We start from the raw sequence: 22,111 nt of genomic DNA, 5'->3' as shown, positions 1-22,111 counted from the left end.
TTCCTTTCTGTGCCTTTGAAATCCTCCTACGTTTGCTATCATTATCTCCGTCTTCCTCATAACTTTTTCATTCTTAACGCCAGATATCCTCAAATATCCTGAGACTTTAAAATAGCAGCTCCTATGGGCTTAGGTGAATCTTAAAAGTGCAAGGAGATATACTATTGTGAAAACAGTTTTGCATATTTCCCCCTTGTAGATAGGTAGGTCTGTGGTCTCCCTTAGTTGAAGATACAAACTGTAACAGTTAATAGCATAATAATAGCATAGAGAACTTGCAGAAGAAAGTGTCTGATTTTGCAACTGACAAACAATTGCTTGCTTCACCTGCTTTATAGCAGTAGTAGCCTTTGATTTTATTTTACTTGCACTGGCTTGGAAAACAAAGATTGAAATCATTGAGTTCTTTACCAGAGTAGGCAAACTGTATTACAGTCATTCTATAGGAGCAGTAAGATTCAAGTAAGTGAAATCAACCAGTTTTAATTTTTCCTGCAAGCTTAGATCACATTCCATTTTCTTGCAAAATTCTCCTTAGTAAAAACAGGATTTATAGGTGCAAGGATGCAAGTATCTGTAGTTTCATTAAAATTGCATATTAAGCTAATAGACAAAAGGCCCCAGTTTACGGTAACAAGTCAGAGCAGACCAGGTATGATACATAAAGCAATGCATAGTGATGATTTTGTTTCTTTTAACAGTATTTCCTTGCAATTACCTTTTCCTTTTTTTATTTATTTTTTTAACTTTTTCCTTTTTTAAGAAAACACCTAAATGAAATACATATGTATACTTACAGCATGTTTGTAGGAATACCTAAATATGTAGATATATAAAAACATAATAGTTATTACATCTATTTACAGAAAGTTCTTAAAGAGGCAGTTATAAAAAATATATTTTATGCTTCCCTATTTCCCTAGTTTTATAGTCAATATATAAGCATTATTATAAATATCTCTCAAAATAGATTGTAATATAGTCTTTTCCTTACCCATTCAGTGCCAAGGGTCCCAAGAGTTAGCTAATAATTTAGATGTGTTAACTTTCCTTGGTATCTTTTTAATAAACAGTTTTTGAGTGTTACTTTACCTCAGGCAGTTTTTTAAACCTATTTTCTCACAGTCCTATTAAGACTGTGGTATTACATACAAATTCCAAGAAACCATGTTGTTGGCTTGAAAGGACGATGTACTTCCTCTTACACATTCAAGAATCAGAATATAGGAGCTAATTTTATTATGGTTATCCCTTATTGAGCTCATACTATTATTGTGCTGAAGCACTGTGGATGGCTTGTTTTATTTATTTAATCCATAGGGCCGCTTGAGAAGGTAATTATGTTTATTTATATAGCAAGGAAGAGGAAACTGGGATTCAGCAATTTGTCCAAAGCCATTTAATCACTAGGGGTGCTGGGATTTTTGATGACAACACCCCACTGAAAGATTCCTTGACTACTGAGTGCCAAGCTCAGGGGTTAGGCACTAAGAATAAGTGTGAAGAAGCATCTTTTCTACCCTGGCAGAGCTCCCACACAGTCTAGTCTAGGAGCAAAAAAAGCAATTACATACAATGTGATGTGTTTTTCTGAGGGTGTTATGAGATCATAGTAGGTAAAACACAGACACACACACACACACGCACAGCAGCTAACTGCCTGGGGTAAAGGTCAGGAAAGTAAAGAGGATTGATCGGCAGGGATGACTAACACAGGAGTTGATATGTAAGCTGGTTCTTAAATAACTAGAATTTCATCCATGTAGAAAAGGGAGAAAGATCTGAGACAGCGTCATGTGTAAAGTCATGGAGTTTTAAAAAAACGTACAGGGTATTTGGAGACATAATAAGTAGTTGGGAGGAGGCTTGGAGAAGCATATCTACAAATAAGACGGGAAGATTAAGTTATGGACAGAACACAGGGAGCCTCAAAAGCTAGGCAGACCCCTTATTATGGAGAGTAAAAAGGGAGGAGAGGGGCAAGCGTACAAACGCAGCCACAGATCAGCGCTCCTTTTCCCAGCCAGGTTTGGGCGGCCTTGCATGGGGCCGGGTGCATGCGTGCCAGCTTTCCTTCCTTTCTCCCACCAGGGCTCCCAACCCTTTCTGCCTGCCCAAGCTCCACCCACTGGGCCCCACAGGCCGTGGGGAGGTGGTGTAGTTCACCCAGGTTTTATGCCCAACTTCTGTGGAGGAGGCAGCTCCTGGGCAGAGGCAAGGTGGGTCTTAGAACCAGGCTGAGGGCAGTTTGGGCAGGGAATCCTGGCGTCCTGGTATGAAGTGTGGTCTAGTAGAGGACTTAGCCCATGGTATTCCTCTTTAGATGGGGAAGGGTGTGTCTAGGAAGAGTGCGGGGGTGGGTAAGATGGGATGGGGCATGTGTCCCCTAAAACATGGGCACAAAGGAAGGGTCTCAGGTGACAGGGTCTGAGGACAGTGCTGTTCAGTCATGCTAAGGCTTTTGTATTAGGTTGTACGATATGAAATTGCTACTTTGTGGGTCATAAATGATTTGATACTATTTTGTAATGTTCACTCTAATACCCCTTTGAAAGATTAAAAGGATAGTGGGTAAAGAGAAGAGAAGGTCAAAGATAGATGCCTACGGAATTGATGGAAGAGACTGATGTAGCGAACAAAGGTAAAAGAAATGTAGGAAAAACTAAACTTCCTTACAACTTACAGCCCATTGACAAGTACTTGGGACAGGCAGAGTGACTTTCTTCCAGGAACCCAACTGCCTCAATACCTTGCTAGAGGCAAAAGTTAACCTTAGCTTGACATTAGCCCAACCTCCAGGATCCTGTAAGTCTTCTTTAACATATAAAAATCCGTTTGGAAACCTCTGTATCTACCCCCCCCTTCCAAGATACATGTTAGCAATCATCCTCCAAACATATGGTCCACTAATAAACATCTGAAGGATCTCATGATTGAGGTTTTACTAGACAGTAGTGAATGACATTATCCTAACAGCAGCTAGCCCCTCAAGGTCCTGGAAGCCTTGCTTCCAAATTCCTTAGAGACATAAGCTATCTCTAACACACTCCCAATTTACAAGTATATAATCAAGTCTCTTCTCAACATTTCAGTGCAGCTTTTCGCCCACGGTCCTGTTCCCATGCTTTGATAAAACCACCTATTTTGCACCAGACATCTCAAGAATCCTTTTTTGACCGTTCATTCCCAAACCCCAATATTTCACATCAGAGCCCACAATACAGAATAAGAAAGTAAGAGGAATGTGAACCTATCATGTGTTGAGTGCTTTTCATTTCAGCCACATACCAGCTCTTCGAGAGAGGTTTATTTATCCCTGTTTTACAGATGAAAAAAGTGAGGCTCAGGGCAGTGACTTGCCCAAAGCCAGGGGGCTTTGGTGGGGGGGTGGGCAGGAGGAAGGTTTGAACCCAAGCTCCTCTGGCAGGGCCAGCTTCATAGGTGTGTCACCTGCATAGAGACCCCACATTTGGTTTAATGCTCTGATGTCACTGTCTTGAGATTTTTTTTTTTTTAAGAGAGAGAGGGAGAGTGCGAGTGGGGGTGGGGGAGGGACAGAGGGAGAGGGAGACAGTCTTAAGCAGACTCTATGCCCAGTGAGAGTCCGACCTGGGGCTCAGTCTCATGACCCTGAGATCATGATCTGAGCCAAAATCAAGAGTTGGATGCCTAACCGACAGAGTCACCCAGGTGCCCCAAGATTCTTAATAATTGTGTGACAATGAGTTCCACGTTTTCCTTTTGTGCTGGGCACTGCAAATCATGTGGCTGGGCCTGTTTTCTGGCTCAAAAATCCATCCTCTCTCCCGCTATACGAACTACCTTCAAACCAGCCACAGAAAAAAAGCATTGTTTTTTTTCCCTCCGTGCTCCACAGCACTTTGCATTCCACTGTCTCAGTGCTTATCTTGTTTTAATCTGTGACCCACAGCCACATTCGGGGATGAGCAGCTCAGTTACGTTGTATGCAGACCTATAAAATGATGCTTATCACTAGAACAAATTAAAAACTATAAAGTGGCCATCTCCAAACTACTGCCCTCGAGGGGAAATTTGAAAAACAACAAAACTGCTTTCTAAGGCAGACCTTTAACCCTAGTGATTTTTTTTTTGCAACATCAACAAGTAGTAACCCTAAAATGAAAGTCAGCAGAACAGAGATTCTAAAAACAAATAATGTGTGAATAGTGATGTGTAGATAGTGTGATCTTTTGTGTTATGTTTTTATAATCCCTTCAGTGTGCCTCTAAGGAACTTGTCTAGTTCAAAAAAACAAACAAAAACATCATGAAAGAGAGCTAGAAAAGGAAGGAGAGCTACCGAAAAAGTGAACTGACTGAGCTGATGTTTTCACAAATACTGACTCTGCTTCAGTTAGTGAAAATTCATTCAGGTTAATTTGTTTCTAGTAAGGTATTAATAGAAAATCTATGTCTTCCCAACTCCACTATAGTAAAGTTAAACAGTTATTTATTTATTTACTTATTAAGCAGGCTCCACACAGCATGGAGCCCAACGTGGGGCTTGAACTCATGACCCTGAGATCAAGAGTTGGATCCTCAGGGGCGCCTGGGTGGCTCAGTCGTTAAGCATCTGCCTTCGGCTCAGGGAGTGATCCCGGAGTTCTGGGATAGAGCCCCACATCGGACTCCTCTGCTGGGAGCCTGCTTCTTCCTCTCCTACTCCCCCTGCTTGTGTTCCCTCTCTCACTGGCTGTCTGTCAAATAAATAAATAAAATCTTTAAAAAAAAAAAAAAAAGGTTGGATGTTCAACTGACTGAACCACCCAGGCACCCCAAGTTAAATAGTTATTTAAAGAACAGTGTTTGAAGGAGTATCTGTCTGGGTGCTTGCTGCTCTATCCAGGCCTTGTTGACCCAGATACCTGTGGATAGAGGGGGATGGATGGTGGATAGCCATCAACAATGCCCGCTGTTCCACATCTACTGAGACTGACAGATCCTTATCAGGCAGGGAGTCTTTTTTATCTTGGTCTCCTAAAAAATGTTGGAATTTTGAGGAGGTGGCCAAGAATGGGCTTTTCTAATCCTTTGCCCGTCTCCTGAAGGGCAAGCTGGATGTTATTTTCCAAAGATTAAAAACATCTGATTAAAGTGAAGGGCTTAAGGCTGTCCAGATGAATCTCCCTACCTGATGCTGTTTTCTCTAAACCTTCTGTTTATCTCACTTGGAAAAAAACTAATCCAAGAAAACTTTTCCCTCGGAGAGACCTCCCTGGTCATTCATTACACATTCAACTGACTATAGTGCCCTCTGCCTCAACCACCTCACTCCTCGGTTCTACAAAGGTATTCGTCTTAGTTATTTGCCAGACTGTGTCTATTGAATGCTCGAATCCACTCTTACTTGTACTAGTCTAAAATAACCTTCCCTTTCATGTTTGAGATTGTTCATCACAGCATTGTTTGTAATAGCAAAAGACTGGAAACAGCTTAAATGTCATTAGTAAGGCACTGGTTAAATAAACTGTGGGCCCTTCATGCTTTGGAATACATTGCAAATATATTGTTAAAAAAAAGAAAGAAAAGAAAAATGAAGCTCTTTATGTACGGATATGAAAATATCTCCAGGATAAATGTAGGGGAAAAAGCAAACGGGGGTACAGAATAATACCTGTAGTTTACTATCTTCTGTATAAGGGGAAGAGGGGAATAAGAATGCAAACATATTTACTCCCATCTGCTTAAATAAATATTGAAAATAATAAATACCAATATAAGTGGTTATTAGTGGTATGGAGGGGTGAGGGATAGGACTGGGAAGGAAACTCAGTGTATACCATTTTTATATCATTTGACTTTTGAGCCATCTGAAAGTATTACCTATTCAAAAAGACAATACAATTAAAAACAAAGAATCTTCCATGTAACTGTTTAACTTCCTAGTAAGCTCTATTTCTGTGTAGATGACTCAAAAAGCCTGCAGATTTTTCTTTCTCCAAGAATTAAGTAGACAAGACATATTTTATATGGAGCCAAATATGGTCTGACAGATTTAGGTCAGGCCATCCGGCTGAAAGCTGCTGCTTTCACAAATGTTCAACAACATACGGCTAATGACAATTTCTTTTTCTACCCTGAACGCCTCCTAAAGATCACTATTTCTCTCTTGAATTTGAAGATTTGAATGGATTTTCATATGTCTTTGTGAGACATGAATTTTATATCTTAGAAATCCTGTTTTCTCATATATTTAAGTTTTTAGGCTGGTGTTGGTTTTGCCCTAACAGACAAACAGAAGATGGTAGAGGTGGGGTAGGCTAAGCCATTCTGACCTTTCCATTTTAACAAGTTATTCATCTAATGTACCTCATTAATTTAACAAATATTTATTGAGAGTCTTTAATTGGCCAGGTACTTACCCTTATCCTCCCTGATTTTGTCTCCTAGTGGGTGAGGAAAATGCTGAAGGATAGGATGACAAGGGAATGCATAGCAGAGTTTGCCAACATAATGTAGAAGAGGTTAGGGACAGCGTTTTCTAGAAGTGGCAGTTAAGCTAAAGCTTGTTAAATGTGTAAGAATTGCCCAAAAGAAGAGCCTTCAGAGCACCTCCTCCTCCTGATAAGAAACGGCCTTTCCCAGTAGCCACACAATCCAGGGCTGCAGAATAAGCAGTCACAGTAGACTCTTACCACAGACCCTGTGGCCGGATTAATCCCATTATACTCACTTCCGTGTTTACCTCCATCCCTGTCAGAAGTCCGAGCCTTCATAATCAGGCTCAGTCCTCCCCCCTCCCCATCCCCACTCAAATCCTGCCACTAAGTCTTTGAAAACCTAGGTCTGTGATCAGCAAACTACCAAGGTATTAGTGCAGTGCGTGAAGGAGTGCCCTGGCATCAGACTGTCTGGATTCAAATCCTGTCATTTACTGGGGGACCTTGTACTGGATGAAGAGGAAACCAGAGAGCTAAAACTTTCAGTGAGTTAGAGCTATGACCAGAAGATGGCAAAAATTTCACGTTGGTGTAACCATAGAGAGAAAAGAATGATCCAAATCTAGAAAACAGCTTTTTCTTTTAAGATTTTTATTTATTGTGTGTGTGTGTGAGAGAGAGAGAGCACAGAGGAAAAGGGAAAGGGAGAAGCAAACTCCCCACTGAGCAGGGAGCCTGCTGTGGGTCTCGATCCCAGGACCCTGGGATCATGACCTGAGCCGAAGGCAGATGCTTCACTGACTGAGCCACCCAGGTGCCCTAGAAAACAGCTTTTTAAATGAATATCCTTAGTGGACAATATTCTGAGGAGAAACAGAATCACAATGAAATCTTAGTAAATTTTATTTATTAGTTTTATGGTTAGATGTAATATTGGCATTATCTTAAAACTACATTTTAAAACTATATCATATATATGAGATATATATATGATATGTGTATGAGAGAGAATAAGAGAGAAAAAGGCTAAAGCAAAACTAATTATGTTCATGTTGCTAGAGATAAAATTTTCAGTGTATACATTAAGATATTAAAAAGTAAAGTAACCCATTTGATGTTAAATTTGAATCGAAAATATCAGTCTAAATCTATGGATAGTTTTTCTTTAAAAAAAGAAATAGATATGTCCCAGCTCTGTCAAATGAAAGGCCTAAATTCAGTGACAGTCTGGTATGAGCATCTCTCGGGCCCAGTTTGTGGCCTCCAAAAACTATTTTCCATTAAAACGAACTTTCTCTCTTTGGAGAAAGGGCTAATTCCATATCTGGAGTCAGAAATGTACACAATGAACCTAATACGGTTAGTTGTATCAGAAAGCAAACTGTGTCAAATACTAACACAGTTCTCTTCACAAGACATGAGAGCCAAGTTGGAGAGGTTCCCAATGGCTAAAGATGAGTAATATCAGTACAAAAATAACTGCAATTGAGTGAAACAAACTGAATATTTTAAAATCTGTGACTTCATTATGATATACCAAAAAAGACACACAATAGCAATAATGAAAACAACAACAAATGCAAAGCTCATTGGTCACTAACTGAAAAGTGGCTATTAAAAGGAATTAATTGATCATTTATCTTACTTTGTTCCCTATATTTTAGGGTGACAAGATGGCCCATATGTGATGAGATAAAGTTGTTTTTCAGAGAATTGCAGATAATTAAAGGAATAAAAGAATTTAAAAGGCATTATTTTGTAACCCCTAGTGAAATAATTTCTTCAGGCACTGATCATCATTAGACAAAACTATTAGGAGAAAGGTTAAGGTAGAATTTTACAATGGAGGAGGGATTAGAGTGTCAGCATATGAAAACATCCATCATTCTTACTATCACTAAAAACAGGAAAGCTAAACATTCATGTGTCATAGGATGCATCATGAAAAGAGACGCCTTCTAGGAAGAATTCTGGCCATAAATATTGAACCTGAAGCGAACTAGGCCTGAAACTAATTTCTCCACTAATGGGAGAAGTAAAATGGCACCAACACGAAACCAAACATACACATCTAGAATATGGGACATTCAAAAAAACAACTAACCTGGTTTGTTCAATCAAATGGTACTGGGGAAAAGGGGTGGAGCAGATGCCGCTCTAGATGAAAAGAGATTTAAGAGACATACCAAGCAAATGAAATATATAGAATTGTTTGGATCCTGATTCAATCAAGCCATCTGTAGATAAAGATTTGTGGAACAACTGAATATTGACTGGGTTCAAATGATACCAAGAAATCCATAATAATGTTACTGGTTGCAATCATGGCATTGTGGTCATAGGAAAAAATGACCTTATAGTTAAAAATGCATAGTGACACATGTAAGGATAAAATGACATGATGTCTAGAATTTTTACCTTAAAATATTTGAGCAAAAAAAGGAAGGGAGATTAAACAAGTGTGGCAAAATCTTGATACTACTTAAATCTGAATGAGGAGTATACAGGGATTTAGTATGTTCTTTACTTTTGTGTATGATTGCAAATTTTCAATATTAAAAAAAATTAAAAAGCGTTGAGGTTTCTGAAGGAAGGAAGAAGAGAAATAATTTGGAATTGGCAATGGGAAACTAGGGCAGCTCAGCCAAGTTCCAGCTCTGGGATACCTGGGGTGAGAGATAAGAAGTGGAGTTTTTCCTATCAGCACATGAAGAGCCCTGTTTTTGCCTTTCCAAATCTCTAACCTGAAACTTCTACACTGCTGTCCCTTCCCCCAAAAACAGTCATTCCCAACTTCAGTGGCAGCAACTGTGGGGCTTGATTAGTTGGGCGACATCCCAGCACTTTCTTACTATCTTAGTTGATTACAAATTTTGGTCATTTTTAAATAAAAGAAATCTGATTCCAGATTAGTCCACAGTAGTGTAACTTTCATTCATTTGCATTCAGAAGTGCTTTCTTGAGAGGAGGACAAAGGAATGGAAATATAGCTAGCACACTGGGAATTGCACATAATCCATGCAAAAATGCAGTGCTTGTAAACATAATCCTACAGTGTCCAAACACTGTCAATTCCTGCGTCTTCAATTTGCGCTCAGTAAGAGCTTCTCATGGTATTACTTCCTGCTCTTTACAGATTATAGTTTCAGGGCAAATAGGCAAACTAGATTAAAATGAGCATTTTGGCCTCTGTAGTGCTATTATCCAACTCTGATTCACCCGCATTCCCTACCATCTCTGCTCTAATCCTCTGCTATAGAAAATCCAATGTATTGGTGCTGAAGTACCACAAAGTCATGGTCTTCGTAGAGGACTTGATAGATTGGTACTTGTCATCTATTTCAATCCCTCTTTAAACGTGCTTTTCCCCACATTACAAAAATGGAAAAGCTGAAACAAAAGAAACATAGGAGTAAACTATATTTGCTAGACTCCTCTGCAGTTCTATCTGGAAGATGCAGATGAGGCAGGAGCCCTTTCCCCCTGCTTTGGCTGTTGTTGCTGCCAAGTATATTCTTGGAAACACAGGGTTTTCTGCAAGAACGTCCCTATATTCATTCACTAGTTTTATGGGATATAGTTTTCTATATGGCCAGCCCCCAAGATAGCACCTAATGATTCTTTTCTCCTAGTATTCAATCCTTGTGTAGCTCCCTTTCACAGTAAGGTCTGACTGTGTGACCAATAGAGTACTACAGAAGCGATCGTAGGTGACTCCTGAGGCCAGGTCATAAAAGACACTGCTGCTGCTTCTTTGGTGTCTTGAATCATTCATTCTGGGGGATGCCAGCCACCGTGTAGTGTAGACATTCACACAACGTATGGCTAGGCCTACATGGAAGGGGACCTGAAGTTTCCTCCAGCCATCTGGGAGGTGGATCTCCAGCCCCAGTCAAGCCCACAGATGACTGCAACCCCAGCCAAAATCTGATTGAATTCCACGAACATTCCAGAGTCAGACTGTATAACCAATGCACTTGAAAATTTCTGACCAACAGAAACTTCAAGAGATAATAAATGTTTATTGTGGGTTTAAGCCACAACAATAAGCAAATATCTATTGTTGCTTTTAGATTTGGGGTAACTTGTTAAGCCGCAAAAGATTATTAATACATGGGGTTGAAAGTTTGGGCAGTAACCGTGCACTTGCAGCCAAATCTCAGTTTTCTATTTTATCACTTTACCAACTGGGGCAAAGACAGCAGGTCCCAATGAGGCCTGTTAGGCCACTTTGTACTGAGAAGCATTCTTCATCACCCAGCCTAGTGCCCACGCCTCCAGTCCTCCCAATGACTTTATAAGCACACATTTTCAGTATTACAAACCTCTCTGCTTAAAATAGCCAGATTAGTTTCTCTTTCCTGCAGCTGAGCTTAACCTAATAAAAAATACCCATCTGAAATTAACAGCGAGACACTGGAGATATTCCTGTTAAAGACAGAAATAAGACAAGGAAGTTGGCTATGGACAGTATTATTTAACATTAAGGTGGAAGTATTTCATTGGTAGTCAAAATAATGAAAAACGTATTGCAAAGGAGGAAGCAAAATTGTCATTATATATAATAAGATGACATAACTGTCTACCAGGAAAATTTGAATGAATAAGCTGAAAATAAAAAAAACTTAAGAAAGTTCAGTGGGATAGTCAGCAAAAAATTTAACAAAAAACATCAAAAGCTTTCCTATGCAGCAACAATAACCATTTAGAAAATACAAAGGAAGAAATAATCCAGCCCAGTAGCAAAAAAAATGCATAAAGATAACTTGGAAAAAAAACTTAATAAATGTAATGCAGTTTCCATGAAAATTCCAGCTCTTTTTGAACTTGGAAAATTGTATGACGTTATCTGCAAGGTTCTTTCTTTATTCTTCTAGATACCATAGGTCATATTTATTTTTGCCCCTTGCAGAATTGTCTTCTTTTAGTTGAGCTTTGTGTTATGCCTTCCGCTGAAACTGGAGACCTTCTTCATTTATTCATTCAACAAATATTTATTGAAGCCTAAGCTGTGGCAGGTACTGTTCTGGATATTTGGGATCTATCAGTGTCCAAATTTCCTGGCACTTGCTTTCTATCTAAGAAACATAGCTAACCATAAACATTCCTTGAGGCTATCTGCTACTTTATTCAGTATCCCAAAGAGAAGTTTCTTAAGACCTAAGAACTGGAAAAGTGGCTAAGGGATTCATATAAAGTTCACTCATGAGCAAACAAAGTTTCTCCTTTCAATTTGCTAGGGAAGCTTAGTCTCTTGTTAGCTCAACTTGAGTAACTGTAAGATTTTATATCTATCCTATTCCAATACAAACTTTCCCCCCTTTTTGGAACTCCTTCTTATCTTCCAGTTTCATCTATATTTTCACTCGTCTTGCTTTTAAAAAATTTGAATTTTTTTGTTTCATTGTATTCTAATGAACTTGTGAACTGCTTCAAATCTCAAATACCTTTTGAGATTAGAGGAACAAGATAACACCAAGAGCAAACAGACATATCCAGAATATGGTGCATTTTTTGACAACTGCCCTTGTGTCTTCAAAAAGCCAATATTAAGAAAAGCTAAAAAAAAAAAAAAAATACAAGGGACTATTTTAGACTGAGAAATGGGGGAAAAAAAACTACAAAAACATAGCCAAATGCAATAAGTCACCCTTGATTGGATCCTGGCTCAAAAGAAAGTATCCACTATAAAAGATTATTTTGAGGAAAGCTGAGGAAATTTGAGTATGGCATGGATAATAGATATTAGTAAATGACTGTTAATTTTCTCAAGACCTGATAATAGTGTAAAGATTATGAAAGAGAATGTTCTTATTCTTAGAGATATATACTTAAGTATGTTGGGGTGATGTGTCTTGTCTGCAACTTTGGGATGATTCAGCAAAAAAAATTATATTTTACAAACATTTACAAAAGGTAATGCATATATGGCAAATGTTAATTGTTGAATTGTCGAGTCTGGATATTAGGTAGCATTGCTGAATTAGTGTGGATACTGTACTATTCTTTCACATATTCTGTGAAATATTTGGAAATTTTTAAAGTTGATATATATCTTTTTATTATACACAGATAAAAGATATAAAACTGTGGTTATTAAAAACATTAGAATACTTCAGTGAAGCAATTTCCTATGCAGTAAAGCTTCTAGAGAAAGAGACTGATACTTTAATTTTCTATGGGGTTTAAATTTAGAGACCCTATTATTATGGTCCAACTATTACTAGAATCACTAGAGGGGATTGCTAGAATTTTGACATCCAATGTTACACAGACCAACGGACCAATCTTTGGGTAATTTACATATTCATTACTCCCTGAGTAGTATTTCATACACCTGATTTTGGGAATCGTTATCTCAGATTTCATATTCTGTATTTATACTTCCTAACATATTCATCTCAAATGGCAATTTTCTTTTTTAGATTTTATTTGTCAGAGAGAGATAGAGAATGAGTGAGCACAAGCAGGGAAGGGGCAGAGGGAGAGGGAGAAGCAGGCTCCCTGCTGAGCAAGGAGCCCTCACAGAACTTGATCCCAGGACCCTGGGATCACCACCTGAGCTGAAGGCAGACCTTTAATCAACTGAGACGCCCAGGTATCCCTCAAATGGCAATTTTCTTATGCAAGCCATTAGAAATTGCCACAGATACTATTGTGGTTAAATTAGGAAAATGTGTTTCAGATAGCATTTTTAAAATGAATCAATAAAACCTTATGTTAAAACCATTTCAAGAAATTATATACTCTACCTGATAGAGATGTATCTCTCATTATCTCTTTGTATGGAGAAGAGACCGCAGCATTGTCACAAGACTTAAAGGGGAAGAAACTTCTGAAATTTCTAAAGAACTTGTAAGAAATTTGGTTGAAACCCCACAGTTATAAGAAGAGTTTGCCTCTATAACGTAGCCCGTTTCAATATCTATTTTTCAAATTAGAATTTGTTTTATGATTTCAAGTAAAGTCGATGTCAAAAAAAATATGACCCTGAAACATTGACCAGTATAAACAAAATATAAAATGTAAAAAAAAAAAAAACCTGTGGTTATCAAAACTAAGCACGTTCATAAGACGGCCAACACAACAGAGAAAAGAACACAACAGGGCTGTCAACCTGACCACAGGGATTTTAAAGGTACTCTTTTTACCCCGGTAGATGAAAAACAGCAACAAAATCAGGCTCATTCAGGAAAAACCAGAAAATATTCTATTTGGAAACCGGCAATAGTCCTTTTCAGAAAAAGCATGTCAGTTTCGTGAGCCCTCTCCTCCCCCCCCCAGATAAAACAAACAGGAAAAAGTCACATTCACGATTCACTCAACGAAATGTCCTCTGTTAACACAACCAGCAGTACACACCGTGAGGTAGCGGCAGTACAAAAAGACTGGCACGCATGTGCGCACCCACGCATACTCACGATCACGCCCACTACAGAACACACACAGAAAATGGGTTTGCAATCGTATCAGACAAGGACAAGACCATGTTTTTGTTGTTGTTTAGAAAATACACAGAAACGGCTTAGACATTTAAATAAAATTATTGTAATAAAAACTTGGAAAAATTAAGTTATGTATGAATGACTTATTTACCTCCCCCCCCCAGCACTCTGTGTTTGAGTGAAAAGATCTTGCATTACAAACGGAAGGGGAAAGGAGCAATTTCAACCGGTATCTGATCACCAGTCGTAAAATTCCGGGGAAATGCAGGGTAACTTGAAGATTATTCATAAATTTGGTATTTAAAAGATCAATTCTGAGAGACAGTGGTTTCACTTCAAGTGCAAACCTGAATACGGGCGCTTCAGAAGCGAGGGCGGAGAGAGTAGACCGTCTCTCAATAATTAATTCAGGATTTGTTGTTATTTTTGCCGCTTGCGGACTATGACATCACTGGAAAATCTGAAATTACTCCCATTCCAGACCTCACTGAACTCTCGCGATACTAGAGCCCAGTGGAGCGCGAAACGCCGTGGGAGGGGCTGGGGTGAGATCAACTGACTTCCGGCCTGGCCGTTGTCTGGGTGGCGCGGTCGAGTCATCGCTGGGCCTCACCGCTTCGGTCTCCCATCCCTCCCCCCCGCCCCGGCGCGGGGGGTCGACCAGCCAAGTGGGGTGGGAGGCGATTCGGACCTTCCCCTCTGTTTCGCTCTGGCAGCTTCCTGGCCCCCCGCGCTGGGGTCTGGGGTCCTTTGGGCCCGCGAGGCCCGGTCTGAGGGGCCGGGGCCTACGTGGGCCCGCCGCTGGGCCCCATGAGGCATAGCCTGACCAAACTGCTGGCGGCCTCGGGCAGCGACTCCCCAACCCGCAGCGAGAGCCCGGCTCCGGCCGCGACCTGCTTGCTGCCCCCGGACCTGACCCGGGCGGCGGCGGCGGCGGCGGCGGCAGCGGCGGCAGCGGCAGCGGCAGCAGCAGCAGCAGCAGCAGCAGCAGAGGAGGAAGAGACGGCGGCGGCCGGATCTCCCGGCCGCAAACAGCCGCGCGGCGACGAGGGCGAGTCGGAGGCCGGGAGGGGGGGCCGCGGCGGCGTGGCCGTGCGCGCGCCCTCGCCGGAGGAAATGGAGGAGGAGGCGATCGCCAGCGTCCCCGGGGAGGAGACGGAGGACATGGACTTTCTGTCCGGGCTGGAACTGGCAGATCTGCTGGACCCCCGGCAACCAGACTGGCACCTGGAGCCCGGGCTCAGCTCGCCTGGGCCTCTCTCATCGTCCGGCGGAGGCTCCGATAGCGGCGGCCTGTGGAGAGGGGACGACGACGACGAGGCCGCGGCTGCCGAGATGCAGCGCTTTTCTGACCTCCTGCAGAGGCTATTAAATGGCATCGGAGGCTGCAGCAGCGGCACTGACAGTGGCGGCGGCGAAAAGAGGCGGAGAAAGTCCCCAGGAGGCGGCGGCTGCAGCAGCGGCAACGACAACAACCAGGCGGCGACAAAGAGTCCCCGGAAGGCGGCGGCGGCTGCTGCGCGTCTTAATCGGCTGAAGAAGAAGGAGTACGTGATGGGGCTGGAAAGTCGAGTCCGGGGTCTGGCAGCCGAGAACCAGGAGCTGCGGGCCGAGAATCGGGAGCTGGGCAAGCGCGTACAGGCACTCCAGGAGGAGAGTCGCTACCTACGGGCCGTCTTAGCCAACGAGACCGGACTGGCTCGCTTGCTGAGCCGGCTGAGCGGCGTGGGACTGCGGCTGACCACCTCGCTCTTCAGAGACTCGCCCGCCGGTGACCATGACTACGCTCTGCCCGTGGGAAAGCAGCAGCAGGACCTGCTGGAAGAGGACGACTCAGCGGGAGGAGTGTGTCTTCATGTGGACAAGGATAAGGTGTCGGTGGAGTTCTGCTCGGCGTGCGCCCGGAAGGCGTCGTCTTCTCTTAAAATGTAGGGTCAAGTAATCTGCTCTTTATCCGCGTTTACCCCTTTCAACTCCCTTACACCATGTAAAACACCTTAGTGGGACATCTTCACTGGACACATTTCAGAGGAGGAAAAAGTAATATTGAATCTTTAAGTGTTTAGCTAAAAGCATGAATGTGACACTGTAACCAACTCCTAATAATAACATGTGACTATTAAATCTCTCTGACAGTTTCTTTTTTAGGTGATTTCCTTCCTGCCAGGCTCCGTTGTAGGGGTTACAGAACAGTCGTTCCCGCCTCACAACCTGGTAAGGATCCATCTCTTCACGTAACGCTCATGCTCTGCTGCTTAGTCTACTTTAATGGGCAACATCTCAATTTGTGTGTGTGTGTGTGGGTTTTTTTTTTTTTTTTCTTTTCTTTTCTTCTTTTTTGGAAGGTGGGAGGGGAAATCTAATTTGGGCCCTGTCCACCCTGGAAACAGACTTGTGCTGGTCAATAATGTATTTTAAGATGCTTCTTCTGGTTGAAATAGCTGTTAATGTGTCCCCTTGTTCAGACTTGCGTGTACCTAGCTCTTCTGTCCCCAGTGTGGACATGGCCTTGGATGACATCGGTTCCCACTGTACACTGAAAGCTGCTAATAGAGATACAGTTTGGAGACAGTGAAACAGGTGAAGTTGAATGGAAGTTCCGAGTTGTACAAGGTGCAAATTGGAATTCCAGTTTTAGAGCAACTTTTTAGAGGTTGACAATAAGTATTTGGGGCTTGCACAAATGTGATAGTTATTTTGCTGGAGATGATAGAAATATCTTAAATATTTGGGTATGCCTTTTAGTTTTCAGTAGGAGATCTAGAAATACAATCTATTTAGAGTAAAAAAATTTTAATATCTCACCTTTAAAGAAGTTGGAAATTAACATGCATTTCTGTGTTAATTAATTGAAGGAGGAATAAGAATGGCTAATGAAATGTTTCTTTGAGGACCAGCACAGTGATTACCCTATCACTGATTATAAATAAATTGTTGAACACCTTTACTTTTGTTGTATTAAAATTTTAGGTTAAATTTATGTATGATTAGTATTGAAGGTTGTGAAATGTGAATGAAAACGTGTAAAGTGAGGCTTCACAAAGAATCTTATTCTCCTTATTTCAAAGGTTTTTGTCCTATTTAAAAATAATTTTGAAAATTGAGTGGTTCTGGCTACTTAAGGACATGATTGACACTTTTTCCAAAGATGGGGCATATTCTTCTTTTGAAGTACTGTATTATTCATTGTCCAGTTGTATAGATTGAGTTACAGTGTCCTTCAGTGTAAGAGGCATTAAGAAATTCTTTGTGAAACATCACTGTTTGATAAAGTATATACATATTTAGCATCCTTGTTTTTCTTTGTGCTAAAGTGGATACAGCTGTTGGGGCAGAAGAGACGGGACCAGCTGCTGGCCACATTTCCTGCTTTATTTTAAAAGGTAGTATAAGAAATGAGGAAAAAGAGGTAATATCAGGGCTTCTGCTGTCTTTTATTTTACAATGTTCATAATTAAAAAAGTATTTTCCAGCAGTCCAAAGATGTAAGTTATCTTACACATGTTTTATTTTGTTGTTATTTGGTTATAAAAATGGAATCCTTGTTCTTGCACAACTGTAAATGTTTTGTTGCTAGATAACACGATTTGAGACCTAACTCGGTCTCTGGTTTCCAGTGCATTACAGCATATTTTGTAAAATCATCTACTGCACTTGAGCATGAATGGGTAGTAGCCAAATTCACAACCTGGAGTGATGAACCTGCTTATACCTAAGTGCAGGAGCAAGCCCCTCACAATGCAGCTGCATGGATTTTTAGTGCCTACTGAATTATATATATATATATATATTAAAAAAACCAAAAGTAGTTGGAAAAATTATTTGAAATGACTAATTTGTGCTATCTCTATGGAATATGTTAAATGTAGCTTTTTGAAAAAGAAGCCTTGAATTGAAATTTAATTAATACTTGAACATTTTGTATATATTTCTTTGTATATAATTTTGTGCAGTACCAATGACAAAAATATGGTGTCATAATAAAACCAGGTTTGTTGATCTTTCAGTTATGGGCTCAAAGAATTTATTCATCTCTAACATGACATTGGAAAATAATGGATGAAAATAGGAAAAATGATTGTTGTTAATGCTGACTATGGGTCTTAAAAGGTTCTGGAAGCAGTAAGTGTTTTTCTAAAATACCATTCCCTTGGAATATTTTCTTCTAATGTCAGTGCTTTTCCTGCATGATTTGAAGTTTGGGGCTGGGGAGAAACAGTAGTCAAAGCTTTCTGAATTGGGATGCTTTGAAAATTCCAAGTGTAGATTTTTAGGATGTCATTTTATAAATGGCAGTTTTTGGAAATACTTGACTAAGAACTTTTGAAAATGGAGATTAGTATCGCCTATTTTTAAAGCTGCTTTGTTAGGCTCCTTATGTTTTAAGTGTCTTTTCTTAGTTTCCATTTCATTCTCTTTTTTTTTTTTTCTTTTTCTAATTTTGGTGACTTAGTGATTTTGTCATTTTTTACATCAACTTCATGGTCTTGTTTTTACATGGTATTGCATGTATTTAGGACCTATCTAACAGGGGCTTTAAATAAATTTGATCATATTTATGTGTAAGCACATTTTACTGTAAATGTTTGGGTTTCTGAATTTACAACAGATCTGTTTATTTCAGTATGTAGTAAACAATATCTTAAAGTGTCCTATTCACTACTTGTTAATTAAAAAAAGTTATGATTAATATGAAACTGTTGTCTTACTATTTTTAGAATATTGTGTTCTGAATGATTAGTAGTTGGATAAAGGAGATTTCTGGAATATAATATGGATTGTTTTGAAATTTTAAGGTTTGGCTCTATTTACTGTAGAGGTTGAAAACAACTTAGTATTTGGGGAACCTTTTTTTCTTTCTTCCCTCATTGCCTCTATGGCAAAATGATACAGAATTAGTGTAAAGAGGTAACTTTTTGATATTTGTCTTCTGATGGTGACAGGAATTCATACATTAATTGAACTAACACATCATATTGACCTCCTATTTCTATCATATTGACTGTTTCTGCACTTTCTTGACCAGTCCTAACTAAAAAGTCCACGTTTGTTAAAATATAGTCACACCTCTGATATAATCCGACAAAAAGTGTTCAAAATATTTTAAATATTTGTGCATTTTGTAATCACTAAATTAATCTCTCTTTCTTCTCTTTAAACAGCTTAGCAGTGTCTGCAAAAACGAATCTTTTCCTACAACCTGTTAACTGACTGGACTGATGGTAACAAAGTAATTGTGGGAGCCATGTCGGTCAAAAATTTGGCATCTGCTGAAAAAAATGAATGCCATTTTCAAGTTCCCAAATTACTTCTATACTGATTTCACTTTCCAGATTTCACTTTCCAGAAATGGAGATATGAAAAGATTCTCTGGAATCCTTGAAAGACTTAATAGAAATACATGAGACTAAGTTAATTTTGGAACAAAATTATACTTTTTTTTTTTTTTTTTTGTCTTTCATGGGAGTGATACTCAGTTCTTTGCATACCTTTTAAAAATTGTAACCTTTGGAGAAGAGAACTATAGTATTTCATCAAGGAATATTAGATTCTTTACATAATCAGCACATTCTATGGAATTACATTTAGTGGAGTAGAATTACATAAACAGGCCATCAGGGATCACAAAGCATATCATGAGTTTGTATTTACTTCCTGGAATTTGAGAGCTAATCTGAAGTATAGGCAGACCTTGCTGAGTAAAATATAAAAGTTAATGTAAAGTCCTTAACTATAAAGAGTAGTCTTTTTAAAATAGATGCATTGATTTGTCTTGTGTATCTTTGAAAAAATTGATTATGGTTAAATATGTGAGTAGTTAATTGCAATTCAGGGTAATAGGATGTTTGCATTCTGAGGTTTTGGCTTCTTGAGTTTTCTCTGAATACTTGACACTTTTTTGACTATTTTGAGGTTTCTAATGAATGGTATCCTAGTTTCTGTTATATATTAAAATGTCTCTAGTGTTATGTAAGGGCTTTAGTATTCTGGATGATGGGGAGTGGTTTTTTTTTTCCACATAATATGGTTGTTTTACTTAATTGAAACATTTTTCCAGTTTATTACAAGTGTGAAAAAACACTCAACTCTGGATTGTTTTATTTCATTTTCGTTGGATTATGTTAATACATTCTTTCATCTGGTCTAGACTGAGTCATTTTATTTTATTGACTCATTGGGAAGTGTGCAGATCAGAGAGGTGGGAGGGGTAGGATAAATCATCGGCCCAGGATGATTTATCATAACTATACAGTTTGGTTATTGTATGATATTATACAAAACTTATTAAATCCGCTGTTTCTTGTAATCTAAATTTAGTCAGTGTGATGCATGGCCGCAAAGAGCATGCCCAGTGGCTTATGCCTGACTATGGATGCTCCTACAGTACAAACACTACAGCTGGTTGTAATTCTACAACCAAAGATATGGTGTTAACACTAGTTGGTGACAATTACTCCTTTGATAGAATAGAGTGATTCACTGATAATGAGTAATCACCTTTAAAAATATGTGATCACCTAGTTCACTTGTTTAAGGTCTCACTAATTTAGTCAGATTTTTAAGCTATTCTTGAAAGTTGAATAGGCAGTAAAATACTTCCCACACTCATTATCAATACGAAGTTTTGAGACCCTCCCAAATGTTTATATTTGTGTTTTCTTCAGAAACCAGGTAGTTACTATCTAAGCTAGGGATCAAAAAGGGGAGGTCTTCCATTAGAAACTTGTAGAGTGTTTTGTGTGGCCAGCACAGTATTTTTCACATATTTGAAGTTGAATATCTTAATCCTCTGGCAGTCACTTGTTACTGTCTTACAATACCAGACTACTCTCAGTTCTGACGTAGACTACAAATGGTAATTTACTTTGTTCTGAAATGCAGAAAAATTAAACCGGAGATAATTTAAATTCCATTCAGAAAGTAAGTAACTATCATTAGGAATATAAATCATGCAATATTAGAGAAAAATGGATTTTTAAAAAAATACATAGGTTAATAGAAAGTTGCTTGTGAACTTGCCTTTGCCTTTTTCATTGCTTTGGTTACTGATAATAGTATTTTTATTCCTTTTTTACAAACTTTCCCTGATTTATAGACATTTAAGATTTCGTAGAGCCATTTCCCCACTTTTTAAAAGGAAACCAGTTTACAGTGGACTTTAATTTTTGTAGTTTTGTTGACCCAAAATAATTTTTGTTGAAAATTATTTTGCTTAATATTCAATCTAATGGCATTTTGAAAAATCGTGTAGTTGTGTTAATATGCACAGATTTGATTTTTATTGGTGGCCCAACTTTTCTTTACCCTGTGCCTTTGAATTTTGCATCTTTGCTGTATACCCACCGAGGTCAGTTTCCTAGACCCCTCTGGCTTTTAATGTTCTATAGTTTAGGGTTTACAAATTAATATCCGAAGTACAGTATGAGACCTCTTCTTTAAGGCTGGATAACTACACCAAGTAAATTGTAAGACTGATTTAGTTTGTTTAGTATGACTGAACTATTAAAAACTGTCTTCCAATGACTGAGGCAGTGTTCTTTAGGTCTTAGCTACAAATAACTGTTCCCTAAATTGTAACACAGATCATTGCAAGTTTGTATGTATTTACCTGCCCCCAACCAAAAATTTTGGTAAAGTAGATTTGTAGCAATAGATGTAAAATAATATGGTCTTTTGCATACGTTGCCCATTTTTACTAATTGAAAAGATGATTTAAAAAATACGTGGCAGGGGACAGATTCTAGAAAAGAAACCTTTTTGGTTACAGAAACCCTTGAAAACTCTTCTATTTATAGATGGTATTATGCTAGGAAACATAAGAAAACAATTTGTACTAAATTACCAATTTAGTTATGTCAGTGGCTTTTGAATTATCCAAGTTGATAGCACCATTCTTTTTTAAGGAGTCTAATTTAGTAATTTGGGTTTCTTATTTTTGAAGTCAGGAATTAACTTCTAATTTTTTTCTCTGCTGTGTAAGTAGAACTCTCCTTTAAACAAAAATGATAGACTGTAGATAGAAGTGTGTAATTTTGGGTCAGAGAGCTTTAAGTAAAGCATATTCATTATAGAAAGCAAAAAATTCAGAAAGAAAACAAAAAGAAAAATCACCCCTAATTCTCTAACCCAGAGAATAGTCATAGCAAAATATAGATTTTTTTGCCTCCTAATTGGGATCATTTCATATATAAATTTGCTAGGGAATACATTTTAAGGTACTTGTTGAATATCAGCTTTGCTTTCTAAAAAATTTAAAATATTTTGT

At 39.0% G+C, this 22,111-nt stretch overlaps 1 protein-coding gene across 13 annotated transcripts; it reads left to right on the top strand.

The window, feature by feature from the left end:
* Positions 1–13,202: 13,202 nt before the first annotated feature.
* CREBZF (CREB/ATF bZIP transcription factor) lies at positions 13,203–19,992 on the top strand. Of its 13 annotated transcripts, none has more exons than XM_040630923.1 (5): positions 13,209–15,773; positions 15,982–16,059; positions 16,311–16,425; positions 17,160–17,228; positions 19,008–19,992. In XM_040630923.1, the coding sequence occupies exons 1-2, from the start codon at positions 14,656–14,658 to the stop codon at positions 15,995–15,997; spliced, it is 1,134 nt and encodes a 377-aa protein (XP_040486857.1). In that variant the 5' UTR covers positions 13,209–14,655; the 3' UTR covers positions 15,998–16,059; positions 16,311–16,425; positions 17,160–17,228; positions 19,008–19,992. The 13 variants fall into 13 exon arrangements, with proteins under 13 accessions (XP_040486859.1, XP_040486860.1, XP_040486857.1 ...); XM_040630918.1 differs by having other exon boundaries at positions 17,853–19,992; XM_040630920.1 differs by adding an exon at positions 17,853–17,967 and having other exon boundaries at positions 16,311–17,228.
* The last annotated feature ends 2,119 nt before the right edge of the window (positions 19,993–22,111 follow it).

The sequence above is a fragment of the Ursus maritimus genome, unplaced genomic scaffold (assembly GCF_017311325.1).
Source record: "Ursus maritimus isolate PB19 unplaced genomic scaffold, ASM1731132v1 scaffold_16, whole genome shotgun sequence".
NCBI classification, from domain to species: domain Eukaryota; kingdom Metazoa; phylum Chordata; class Mammalia; order Carnivora; family Ursidae; genus Ursus; species Ursus maritimus.
The sequence above is the reverse complement of the archived record's forward strand: the minus strand, read 5'-3'. Positions and strand labels throughout refer to the sequence as shown.

Coding starts and splice junctions, on each gene's coding strand:
- CREBZF (XM_040630924.1), top strand. CDS start 14,656: ATGAGGCATAGCCTGACCAAACTGCTGGCGGCCTCGGGCAGCGACTCC.